The 13578-nt window shown below is 41.0% G+C and overlaps 1 protein-coding gene and 1 long non-coding RNA gene across 3 annotated transcripts; both read left to right on the forward strand.

Annotated features, from left to right (window-relative positions):
- Positions 1–416: 416 nt before the first annotated feature.
- LOC143487832 (15-hydroxyprostaglandin dehydrogenase [NAD(+)]-like) lies at positions 417–10033 on the forward strand. 2 transcript variants are annotated; one of them, XM_076987055.1, is made up of 7 exons: positions 417–664; positions 738–861; positions 5357–5463; positions 6584–6680; positions 6819–6895; positions 7362–7539; positions 9350–9490. In XM_076987055.1, exons 1-6 carry the CDS (start codon positions 458–460, stop codon positions 7506–7508), a joined length of 759 nt encoding a protein of 252 aa, XP_076843170.1. In that variant the 5' UTR covers positions 417–457; the 3' UTR covers positions 7509–7539; positions 9350–9490. The 2 variants fall into 2 exon arrangements, with proteins under 2 accessions (XP_076843170.1, XP_076843169.1); XM_076987054.1 differs by lacking the exon at positions 7362–7539 and adding an exon at positions 9754–10033 and having other exon boundaries at positions 421–664; positions 9350–9510.
- Positions 7549–8629, forward strand: LOC143487837 (uncharacterized). The gene is made up of 2 exons (XR_013124394.1): positions 7549–7999; positions 8050–8629. It is a non-coding gene; the product is annotated as an uncharacterized LOC143487837 (long non-coding RNA).
- Positions 10034–13578: the final 3545 nt, after the last annotated feature.

Genomic DNA, 13578 nt, shown 5'->3' on the forward strand with positions numbered 1-13578 from the left:
CCTGCAAGTACGCCTCTCTCTGTTCTGTTGTGTAAACATCGCCCCCTTGTGTTCATTTATTGGAGCAGCAGGTTCTCTCTCTCTACCTGCAGATGTCTAGAGATTACCAGGGTACCTCATTATTTATCAAGAGATTATTTATCAAGATCTTTAACTCAGGACCGATCTGCTCTGTTTCTTATGAAATAACAGTATTGTTTATTCTCCCTTACCCATACTGCATTGCATTACACATTTTTATCAATGTTGCAGTATTAGGAACTATTGTGTTGGGAATCTGTCTTTGTCTGCAAAGCTATACAGAGTTGAACACTCATTTACGGGTTGAAAACGCCAACTATAACTCACCTATATCACCTATAATCCCTGAACTCCTCCCATGTGAGTGACTTTTGTAATACTGTCTTGCACAACAGTGTTACATCATCCATTGAATTCTGGAAGAAGCACCCACTTCATGTTCAGACCTGTATGTGTGATAGAACAAATACAATACGAAGTTGTACAGGGTTTGAGATTTTGTTTTCCAATACGTAGGTATATCCTTTTCTGCTTAAGATCTTTGTTGACAATGAGTTTGAAGGACAAAGTTGCCCTGGTGACTGGAGCAGCCCAAGGGTTGGGGAGAGGATTTGCTGAGATCCTCTTGAAAAACGGGGCGAAGGTATGAAACAACTCTGTAATATTGTTGAAACTGATGCGTTCCAACTCGTAACTCTCAGATATACTCTGTGTAGGTCGCTTTCCTGGACCTCAATGAAACACTGGGCAAAGATATACAGGACCAATTTAATGAGATTTATGGATCAGACCGGACCCAGTTTTATCCGGGAGACGTCACCTCAGACCAACAGTTTAAAGGTTTGTTGATCTTTTACTTTGGACAAAGGAAGGACTCAGTTTTATCCAGGAGACATTTAACCGTGTCCCCTAACCAAGTCGTTTATGTTGCTTACTTGAATGTTATTTCTATGTCCAAAAAGATTGTTCAAAATTGTCAACAAGATCATTTTGAATATTGCAGTAAATCGTTACAGAAAATAATTGTTTACAGGGTTTTTCAAGGATGTAAACACAGAAAATGTTTTTCATATGTCCCTGTAACTACAGGCTTAGGTGTAGAAGGGGAAAAACTGCTGTAACATTAAAATAATAATTACTCAACATACAAGTGGTCGTAGAATTGGTCATTTAAGTTCCTCATGTTCATGTAAGAAAGTATCTGTTGTAAATCTTCTAAGTAGTGAAGTTACATCTGTTTAAGGATGTTTCTTCTAGGCATGGAGTCTCTCAGTATATATGACCTATGCATAAATAAAATGTACTATTTGCCTTTTATAAAAAGTCATGGCCTGGTGGTTAGGGAACTGGTCTTGTGACCGGAGGGTCGTGGGTTCGATCCCCAGGCCTGATGCCATGACTGAGGTGCCCCTGAGCAAGGCCCTTAACCCTCAATTGCTCACTTGTATAAAAAATGAGATTTAAAAAAATGTAAGTCGCTCTGGATAAGGGTGTATGCCATAAATGTAAATTTAAAAAAATTAGAGAAAATTGTTTACACTCAGTTAATGTCTGTCCTGGATTACAATATTCTAGAGGTTTTCCAGTCCAGTTTTAAAACTATGCGTAGTATGAAGACAGAATTGCATTTTAATGGCATCCTTCTAGCCACTGACTCAGGTGATCATGTGATTCTTGTCCTGCTCGTCCTAACTGCAGTTTTCGATACAGTGGATCACAACCTTCTCATTTTTTGGCTGCAGCGTATAGTGGGCATTGGTGGTAGTGCACTGGATTGGCTTAGGTCATATCTGACAGACAGAACACTGTGTGTATCTTTTGCTGGCTCTAAATCCTCCTAAACTCCCCTGTTATATGGCATTCCTCAGGGCTCAATTTTAGGACCCCTCCCTATTTCTTTTAACTTGCTTTCACTGGGTTCCATTTTTAGAGAACATGATGTCTCTTTTCACTGTTATGCTGACGACAGCCAGATTTATGTACCATTGAAGAGAAATTATGCTCCTTTAATTCACTGCTTTTATGTCTTGATGACATTAAAGCCTGGATGGCTTTAAACGTTTTACATTTGAACTAAAAGAAACTGAGTTGATGTTGTTTGGTCCCAGCAGTTCCTGTGAGGTCTAATGTTTAAGTTGTGGTAGCACTGGAAGCAAGAAGGATTTAACCCAACACAGATAAACATGTAGCACAGAGATAAAGAAACAAATCATCCAAGGAACTGAATGACTTTTGCCCTGTAGACTTAACATCAGTAGTAAAGAAGGCAAACATAAACCAGAGAAGGACAGACAATAAATGAGCAGAACCAGGCTTAGAAATACAAGAAAACCGCAGATGGGTTGTAGCTAGACAATGAACAGAAAACAAAAGACGAAACACAGGGTTTAAATACAAGACCAAATGAGGGACCAGACAAGACACAGGTGGAACAATAACAAGAAGGCAGAGATACAAGGGACGAGAGTGGGTGGGGTAAACACGCAAACCAAGACAAGATTGACAGGTGGGGCGGATCCTGGCGTGACAATGATATGCTGTCCTTTAAAGACATCGATACAATATCATATCATTGGTAAAAAAGAAAATTGCAGCAGGGCTGTACATAGTGTGGACATAAATATTATGATAAATGTACTGAATATAATTATTTTAATAAGTAATTTATTGAATTTGTGCTTGTATTGTGTATTGTATATACAGTGTTGTATATATAGTGTTGCATCAATATGAGCTGTAATGTTATTTAGTGGATGTTGTTGAATCAGAGTAGACTGGGTACAAAAGAGTAGCATTCAAAATATTATCATCCATTCACTGTTGTAGCATATGTCACGTTAACAGCACCAATCAGATAGCTACAGACATTAGGGTAGCTCTGCTTATAGCTACATACACTACGGCAGCTTTCTATATAGCTACAGACACTACGGCAGCTTTCTATATAGCTACAGACACTATGGTAGTGTTCTATATAGCTACAGACACTATGGTAGTGTTCTATATAGCTACAGACACTACGGAAGCTTTCTATATAGCTACAGACACTAGCTACAGACACTATGACAGCTTTCTATATAGCTACAGACACTACGGTAGCTTTCTATATAGCTACAGACACTACGGCAGCTTTCTATATAGCTACAGACACTACGGTAGCTTTCTATATAGCTACAGACACTAGCTACAGACACTATGACAGCTTTCTATATAGCTACAGACACTACGGTAGCTTTCTATATAGCTACAGACACTACGGTAGTGTACTATATAGCTACAGACACTATGGTAGTGTACTATATATCTATAGACACTACGGTAGCTACAGACATTACAATAGCTTTCTATATACAGTGGGGAAAATAAGTATTTAGTCAGTCACCAATTGTGCAAGTTCTCCCACTTAAAAAGATGAGAGAGGCCGGTAATTGACATCATAGGTAGACCTCAACTATGAGAGACAAAATGTGAAAAAAAATTGAGAAAATCATTTTGTCTGACTTTTAAAGAATTTATTTGCAAATAATGGTGGAAAATAAGTATTTGGTCAATAACAAAAGTTCATCTCAATACTTTGTTGTATATCCTCTGTTGGCAATGACAGAGGTCAAATGTTTTCTGTAAGTCTTCACAAGGTTGGCACACACTGTTGCTGGTATGTTGGCCCATTCCTCCATGCAGATCTCCTCTAGAGCAGTGATGTTTTGGGGCTGTTGGCGGGCAACACGGACTTTTAACTCCCTCCAAAGGTTTTCGATGGGGTTGAGATCGGGAGACTGGCTAGGCCACTCCAGGACTTTGAAATGTTTCTTATGAAGCCACTCCTTTGTTGCCCTGGCAGTGTGCTTGGGATCATTGTCATGCTGAAAGACCCAGCCACATTTCATCTTCATTGCCCTTGCTGATGGAAGGAGGTTTGCACCCAAAATCTCACAATACATGGCTCCAATCATTCTTTCATGTACACGGACCAGTCGTCCTGGTCCCTTTGCAGAGAAACAGCCCCAAAGCATGATGTTGCCACCCCCATGCTTGACAGTTGGTATGGTGTTCTTTGGATGCAACTCAGCATTCACTGTCCTCCAAACACGACGAGTTGTGTTTTTACCAAATAGTTCTACTTTGGTTTCATCTGACATTCTCCCAATACTCTTCTGGAACATTCAAATGCTCTCTAGCAAACTTCAGACGTGCCTGGATATGGACTAGCTTAAGCAGGGGGACACGTCTGGCACTGCAAGATCCGAGTCCCTGGCGTTGTAGTGTCTTGCTGATGGTAGCCTTTGTAACGTTGGTCCCAGCTTTCTGCAGGTCATTCACTAGATCCCCCCTTGTGGTTCTGGGATTTTTCCTCACCGTTCTTGTGATCATTTTGACCCCACGGGCTGAGATCTTGCATGGAGCCCCAGATCGAGGGAGATTAGTAGTGGTCTTGTAGGTCTTCCATTTTCTGATTAATGCTCCCACAGTAGATTTCTTCACACCAAGCTGCTTGCCTATTGCAGATTCAGTCTTCCCAGCCTGGTGCAGGTCTACAATTCGGTTTTTGGCGTCCTCCGACAGCTCTTTCGTCTTCACCATAGTGGAGTTTGGAGTGTGACTGTTTGAGGTTGTGGGCAGGTGTCTTTTATACTGTTAACGACTTCAAACTGGTGCCATTAATACAGGTAATGAGAGGGGGAAAGAGGAGCCTCTTAAAAAAGAAGTTACAGGTCTGTGACGGCCAGAAATCTTGCTTGTTTGTAGGTGACCAAATACTTATTTTCCACCATTATTTGCAAATAAATTCTTTAAAAGTCAGACAAAATTATTTTCTCAATTTTTTTTCACATTTTGTCTCTCATAGTTGAGGTCTACCTATGATGTCAATTACAGGCCTCTCTCATCTTTTTAAGTGGGAGAACTTGCACAATTGGTGACTGACTAAGTACTTATTTTCCCCACTGTAGCTACAGACACTACGGTAGTGTTCTATATAGCTACAGACACTAAGTCTGCTTGTAGCTACATGGGCTTTATATATACATCATATTCATAAGTGAAGAAAATGCATTTGGGGAAAACTCATCTGATCATTTTTGTAGAAGAGAAACACGTTGATGTGTCCACATGGTCTTTTGATGTGGGATGAATGTGTCCACGTGGTCTTTTGATTTGAGCTAGCATGTTGTACCAACAGGTTCGGTTGGCCCTCTTTTACATTTCTACATTTAAACCACAATTGTCTCCCAAAAATATATAAAAATTGATTCATGTCATTAATCTCACTAATTAATCTTGATCTCACTAATTTATTGCATGAATTGATCTTATTTATGCTTTCTCTTCATTACAGATGTGTTCCAGAAAGTCCTCCACAAATTTGGCCGGATAGACATAGTCTGCAACAATGCAGGCATCCTGAATGAAAAGGACTGGGAGAAAACTGTGTCCATAAACTTAGTAAGAATTTGCTTTTGAATTTGACAGTGTAACTGAATTCTGATTCATATTGAACCTGTTTTAGGTTGCTGATTAAGCCTTGAAAAGGTTTTGAGCACACTCTAGTCATTACATTGTTGAGGGCAGTGTGGAAACAGCAGGTGATGTTTGATGTACAGGGCCAGCCCCGTCGACAGGGGGGGACAACCGGGTCTGTTGTCCCGGGCCCCAGGGCCAGGGGGGCCCATCAAAGAGCCCAGCAATTTATTTTTTATTTAAAGTCTATAATTTTAAATAATCTTGAAATCTTTCATTACTATAAAATTCTGTACTCAATGTAAGCTCAATAGCTAAAATATATCTGTTTTTTTACATATCTGCATATTTTCCATTAAGTGCATACACCCCTCCCTCCCACTGAAAAATGGCTTGATCCAGCACCGACGTAGCCGGCTGGTACCCGCCCAACAGCGGGAAATACAGTGGTGGATAGTTAAAGTAAAGCAGAAAAGAAAGGAAAAACATTTACCTGATGAATTTTAATGTTGCATTGTGTTCCAGGTTTGAAAAGTGCTGGAATTTAGGCTAAAGTACTTGAAAATGCTTGAAATTGTAACTACTTCGTTTCACAACAAATATCTGTCTGACTGAGCAGTACTCTTGTATTACGTTAACAAATACGAGCCTCTTGTAATTCCAGGACGAAACATGAGATTGGGCGTTTTGAAAATAAACAACCATTAAATAATGTGAATAAAAAAGCGAATTATTTCGAATCATTTCGAGTATATGTATAAATATTTAACATAATTAAGTTTAACGTGCTGGGAAATATTGAAATGGACCTTTAAAGTGACGTACAAGTGCTTGAATTCCACCTTATAAAGGTGTATGAACCCTGCAAACGTGACTTTGTTCATTGCGCTGAAGTGTGGCGCGCGCGAAGTTACAAAAGTCGAGAGGTGCACGACCTCGCGAATCAACAGCGCGCAAGGCCCTCGCGCACGGGCGGTGCCACTGCGATTACGTCATTTTCGCCGCGCGAAACTTTCTTGTCCCGGGCCCCAGCAAGACTGTCAACGGGCCTGTACAGGGCTGTGTGCTGAGAGTGAGTGTGTAACACTGCTGTGGTTTATAACAGTGTGGGATGGTGAGGGGGACCTACCTGGCTCTGGACCACATGAAGAAGCAGAGGGGCGGACAGGGAGGGGTCATCGTCAACGTAGCATCACTGGCAGGTACGGCAAGCAGGAAGAGACATTATTCATGGGTGACTGTGAATTGGGAACTGCAATGTTTGAGGTTTGATGGTGGGTAAACAGTTCACATCAGTTAGTCATGTTATACTCCAGTGTGCATTTGTGTTCCTGCTGCAGGGTTGGGGCCGCTCCCAGGAGCTCCTGTCTACACAGCCACCAAGCACGGTGTGGTGGGCTTCTCCCGGGCCCTGGCGGTACGTGCTCTCTGGGGCTCCTCACACATTTCCTGTTCTAGCATCTTCTGCAATAGCACTTGCTTCTACTGCATCACCCTCTGGTCCCTGTATCTCAGTACTTTGATAAACTGAATGCTGAATCCTGCATGCTGAATGCTGAGGGTCCCAGAGGATCAACTGCAACAGGCATCTTCCACACTGGCATAATAGTTGCCATGGCACTAGTGCCATGTGGCTTTGACTATTGTGGTGTCATCTAGTGTCTGTCTGGTTGTCATGACGTCCTTGTATGCCTGTACAGTCTTATGTCTCATTACCATGGAGAGTGTGAACAGTGACTGTGATTAGCACCACAGCGTTATTCAGCCTTTCACAGCTTCATCAGCAACAACACACCATCAGCCAGAGATGTTTGGTTAGAGTTAGGTTAGGGTTCCCACTGTTCCCACTTGTGACCAGGTTCCTGCTCATGTTCTTCCCCCAGTCCAGTTCCCTACCCTGGAAACTGGGACCAGTTCCCTACTCTGGGACCAGTTCCCTACCCTGGGACCAGTTTCCTACCCTGGGACCAGTTCCCTACCCTGGGACCAGTTCCCTACCCTGGGACCAGTTCCCTACCCTGGGACAGTAAATGCTGCTGCTGGGAAACTCACTTCTACCAAGTAATCACGTAACAAAGTACATCTTTAGTCTTTAACCTCCATGGTCCTATTTGTAGCTCTACAATAGGGATTTAACAGTTACATAGTTAGTTTAATAGTTAAACTTGCCATGCAGACATATTTTAATTCATTAACTCATTAAGATACTTAGTGTTACAAACAGTTAAAAGCCATTAAAATGTTTCTAACAGTTCAAAATTTTAATCCACAACAAAAGCAGCATTCATAGTAATGCATGATGATACCAACTGAAATAAAATAAATAAAATAATTTGGTGAAATGACCTCAGCCAATCAGACCAATCCAATCAGATTAAGGGCACAAAGTGTCTGTGACATTGGAGGGATAGACGAGTGAAGGTTGTGATTAGATAGACGAGTGAAGGTCGTGATTAGATAGACGAGTGAAGGTCGTGATTAGATAGAAGAGTTAAGGTCGTGATTAGATAGACGAGTGAAGGTCGAGATTAGATAGACGAGTGAAGGTCGAGATTAGATAGAAGAGTTAAGGTCGTGATTAGATAGAAGAGTGAAGGTCGGGATTAGATAGACGAGTGAAGGTCGTGATTAGATAGACGAGTGAAGGTCGTGATTAGATAGACGAGTGAAGGTCGTGATTAGATAGAAGAGTGAAGGTCGTGATTAGATAGACGAGTGAAGGTCGTGATTAGATAGAAGAGTGAAGGTCGTGATTAGATAGACGAGTGAAAGTCGTGATTAGATAGACGAGTGAAGGTCGTGATTAGATAGACGAGTGAAGGTCGTGATTAGATAGAAGAGTGAAGGTCGTGATTAGATAGACGAGTGAAGGTCGTGATTAGATAGACGAGTGAAGGTCGTGATTAGATAGACGAGTGAAGGTCGGGATTAGATAGAAGAGTGAAGGTCGTGATTAGATAGACGAGTGAAGGTCGTGATTAGATAGAAGAGTGAAGGTCGTGATTAGATAGACGAGTGAAGGTCGTGATTAGATAGACGAGTGAAGGTCGTGATTAGATAGACGAGTGAAGGTCGTGATTAGATAGATGAGTGAAGGTCGGGATTAGATAGAAGAGTGAAGGTCGTGATTAGATAGAAGAGTGAAGGTCGTGATTAGATAGAAAAGTGAAGGTCGTGATTAGATAGACGAGTGAAGGTCGGGATTAGATAGACGAGTGAAGGTCGGGATTATATAGAAGAGTGAAGGTCATAACAACCCCTAACATCGCTTCCATAACAACAATCTTTATTTTTCTCACATTGTTCATTTATTACATGACAAAATATATATAGATTAAAGTGTATACTTATGAAATTCTAGTTCTCACTACTGTGATAGAGACTTATAAGATTTCACACACAATGGTATAATAATTATAACAAAATCACACATAGGACAGTATTAGAATTTTAAACGCTACCATGATAGAGTCAAAGGAGGCACAATAAAGTTAAGAGCTCACACACAAAGTCTTAAAAATGTATCGCCACAAACATTTTAGCTGTAGTTAGAATAATGATATAATTATATCATATAATTAATTATTATATATAACAAAATCACACAGAACAAAGTAGTGTTACTGTGTACCTGGTGCACTGCAAGAATTCCATAAGTTTGTATGTATGTCCACTTGTAGAGTTCACTTTAACAGTTCAACATGTATGTCCACATGTAGAGTTCACTTTAACAGTTCAACATGTGTGTCCACATGTAGAGTTCACTTTAACAGTTCAACATGTATGTCCACATGTAGAGTTCACTTTAACAGTTCAACATGTGTGTCCACATGTAGAGTTCACTTTAACAGTTCAACATGTATGTCCACAGGCGACCTCACTAGTGGGTGACGCTGGGGTGAGGATCAACACCCTCTGTCCTGGATTTGTGCGGACACCTCTTCTGGACTCCTTGAAGTCGGAAGAGTCAGCTGGACCGTTTTCCAGCATAAAGGATTTCTTGCCTCAAATGGACAAATTTCCATGTCTGGAGTGAGTAACCTGGATTTGTTATGAAGCAGAAACATTCACTGACTCTGTGTGCTCCTTCATGTGGGAATAACTGCTCTGCATTCGCCCATGTGTCATCGGTTCATGTGTTACCATGTAGATTCAGATGTAGATTCAGATGTAGATTCTGCTTTGCCTGCTCAGCATATTAAAGTTGTGTGGCCCTTCTAAAGAATCCTTACATTGCTGTAGTACAAGTCATGCATGTTGGGTGTCTCCTAACAGAGTGGAGGAAGTGGCTAAGGCCTTTCTACAGCTGGTGCAGGATGAGAGTCTGAGTGGAGCCGTCCTCACGGTGGGACGTGATGGAGCTGCTCTTATGTCCTTCCCCACAGAGCTGCCGAGAACTTCAGTAGCACTGTAACACCTCACCATCAACACTTACTGCTCTGATTGATTCCTGCATTCATTCTCAGAAATTAACCTCAGTGTATAAGGTATAATCTTCTTGTGTATTATTCAGTGTGATTCTTTCTTAAATAAAAGAACGACATTAATCCATAAATGATTGACTCTATTTTACAAATTTCTTTCACCAACACCCTGTTAGTTTAAGATGTTAGCTGTCTGTCTGTCTGTCTGTCTGCAGAATGATAGTCATCATCATCATCATGCATTTCAACACTCAAACATTCATCTATGTATCCTAACTTTCTGGTGTTAGAGCCACACATGCATGGCTGGTTATGTGAAATGCTCAATGTTCTGGGGGAATTTACTCTCCCTGAACAGTTACAGTTACAGTACCAGATTCCACTACAGCACTTTGTGTCCTGGGTACAACACACAGGTGCTTAGTCTGCCCACTCTAAAATAATACATCTCCAGTGTAGCTGAGATGCCACTATCGTGTATTTGATAAACAGCCTCAGGTGCTGCAGGGCTGTGACCTCCAGGTTTGTGGCCCTCTTTCTTCACCCCATGTGGTCATTTATTGGAACAGCAAAGTTTCTCAAAACCTGCTGATATCTTTTCAGCATTTTTTGGGCCTGTTCTTAATTGTTGATCCTCAAACACCAGAGACCAAGACGATCACTGAGACGATCACTGTTTTCTTAGAACACTATGTGCATTGGTTTTGGTGATCAAATCTCTTTATCTGAAGTGTTCCTAAATCCCATAATGCACCACAGCTTAAAGCACTGTTTCCTGTTCACTGTTCACTGCTCTCTTCACTGGGTTAGCAATACCACGCCAGTCTCCCTGCTTACTATTTTTTCCTCCAAGATGACGTGGTGCATTGTGGGAAGCTATAAGCACCTGATGTGTCTCCACCCCACACCACTGGACCCTCTCACTTATATCTGCTCTGTGTTCTTCTCCCCGTAAGTTATATCATTACGTAACCATGGTGAAGCAGGCCAAACGATAACCGATAACCACTAGAAGACTCACAGGAAGAATTATTTCAGTCACAAGGGCGAGTTGGATTTGCTGTACTTCAAATTGTATTTTCTTCAGATTACTGCCAATAAAAACAACCATTTGTTCTACACTGAAGCAATTTTTTAACAAATGACCCTAAGTTGGCCACTTTGGCAGTGCTATATGCTGCTCTGTGGGTTGTTTTAATGGGATTATAATGACATTTATGGACTGCAAGAATTGCTGTTTGCTATTTTATGAGGTGTCAGTGGAGGGGCGGGGTTATAGAGAAAGCTGGAATGTTAATTGGTTGTGGGCACCGTCTTTGTTCTGCGTTCACACACTGAGGCTCTGTGTGACTGTGACCTTGGGGAATTCCACAGGGAGCTTTGGGGGAAAATTGTCTGTGGGCCTGTGGGCCTTCTACACTGGGCCTGTGGGGCTGTGGGCCTGTGGGGCTGTGGGGCTGTGGGCCTTCTGCACTGGGCCTGTGGAGCTGTGGACCTGTAATAATAATAATAATAATAATTTTATTTATGAGCGCCTTTCAGGATACTCAAGGACACTTTACATGGTGTACATAACTTAAGACATGGTACATGTTAAATAAATTAAATCACTAAAATACATTACAATTAAAATAAAATTAAGAATTCATATAAGCAATCTCAAAAAGTGATTTTTAAGCACTTAAAGTGATTAAGTGCTTCTTAAAAACATTAATTGATTGGCAAGTGCGGAGATACAAAGTGATAGAGTTCCATAATTTTGCACCATGAACACTGAAAGCTCTTTGACCATACATGCACAGTTTAGTGGAAGGAACTGAGAGCAGATGAGCATCAGCAGACCGGAGAGAGTGCGAGAAGGACAGTATCTGGACAGACCAGAGAGAGCGAGAAGGACAGTATCTGGACAGACCAGAGAGAGTGAGAAGGACAGTATCTGGACAGACTAGAGAGAGCGAGAAGGACAGTATCTGGACAGACTAGAGAGAGAGAGAGGGACAGTATCTGGACAGCAGACTAGAGAGGTACTCAGGTGCTAAACCATTTAAACATTTAAAAACCAAGACGAGAGTTTTGTATTGAATGCGATATTGAACTGGGAGCCAATGCAATTCTTTCAGCTTTGGGGTTATGTGCTCCCATGACCTAGTGTGTGTGAGAACTCTTGCTGCTGAATTCTGCACGTACTGTAACTTCTTTAGACTTTTGGATGGGAGCCCGACCAGGACAGAGTTACAATAATCAAGTCTTGATGAAATAAATGCATGTATAAGGGTTTCGGCCACAGAGTTTGTGAGTGAAAAAATGAAAAAATGCTGTTTTAGTTACGTTATTGATGTGGCTCTCAAGGGAGAGCGTGGAGTCTAGAATGACACCAAGGTTGCGAATTTTGGCCACAGAGGACTGAATAAAGCCAGGGATAGATATTCTGGATTGACTCATTTTCTTGAAAGTGGAAGCAGATGCGATGAGAATAGCTTCAGATTTGTCGCTATTTAATTTAAGGAAATTCTTAGCCATCCAGTTCCTAACATCAACAAGACAGCTAACCAAAGAATCAGGAGGTAGTGTATCAGAGGGTTTTGATGAGATGTATATTTGCATATCATCGGCATAACAATGGAATTGGAGGCCATGCCGTCTGATAATATCTCCCAGTGGAAGGATATAGATAACAAAAAGAAGTGGGCCAAGAACTGAACCCTGGGGAACACCATAGGACAGTGTTGTGGTGCCAGATCTGAACTTACCCAGTGATACAAACTGCTGTCTGTTGGTAAGATATGATCTAAACCAGTTAAGAGCTGTACCAATCACCCCGGTTGATGTCTCAAGTCTGTGCAGGAGTATATCATGGCAGACTGTGTCAAATGCTGCTGTAAGATCTAGTAGAACTAGAATGTTCACTTGACCAGAATCAGCTGCCAGAAAGAGATCATTGAGTACCCTCAAAAGAGCAGTTTCGGTGCTATGATTTGCTCTAAAGCCAGACTGAAACTGTTCAAACAGTTTGTTTGCACTCAGATGTTCCTTCAGTTGGACAGAAACAGTACGTTCAACTAGTTTGCTGATGAAAGGGAGATTAGATATTGGTCGATAGTTATTAAAGTCTTCAGGGGCTGTGGGCCTGTGGGCCTGTGGGCCTTCTGCGCTGGGCCTATGGGGCACTAGCTCACTGTACACTCTAGAGTACTAACACTATCTCATTCTACATTCTACAGTAATAATAATAATATTAATAATAATAATCAGGAATAATACAAAGAATATGAATAATAGTAATATGAAAATGTATAATAACAATAATATAAATAATGCCATTATAAGAACAATAAATAATAATATGAATATGAATGATAATCATAACAATAATAATAATATTCACAATTCAGCATGTACAATTAGTACTAGTGACTTACAAACACATGAAAATGATAGAAGGCAACGTGACAGAATATAAAAAATATTGATACCTAAAGGACATATAAAGACATATAAACACACTGACATTCTTCTCTTCGTCTTTATTGAATGTATGTTTTTGCTAATATATTTTATTAATATACAGCAGGTGTTTGCAGCTCTGAAGGCACAAGAACTGAGTGCTTAGGGGAACTCATACAATAACCGCTGGGATGTGAAGCACAACTCCAGGTGTTTCCCATCTAGACAGAAA

Source organism: Brachyhypopomus gauderio, unplaced genomic scaffold (assembly GCF_052324685.1).
Source record: "Brachyhypopomus gauderio isolate BG-103 unplaced genomic scaffold, BGAUD_0.2 sc50, whole genome shotgun sequence".
Taxonomy (NCBI): domain Eukaryota; kingdom Metazoa; phylum Chordata; class Actinopteri; order Gymnotiformes; family Hypopomidae; genus Brachyhypopomus; species Brachyhypopomus gauderio.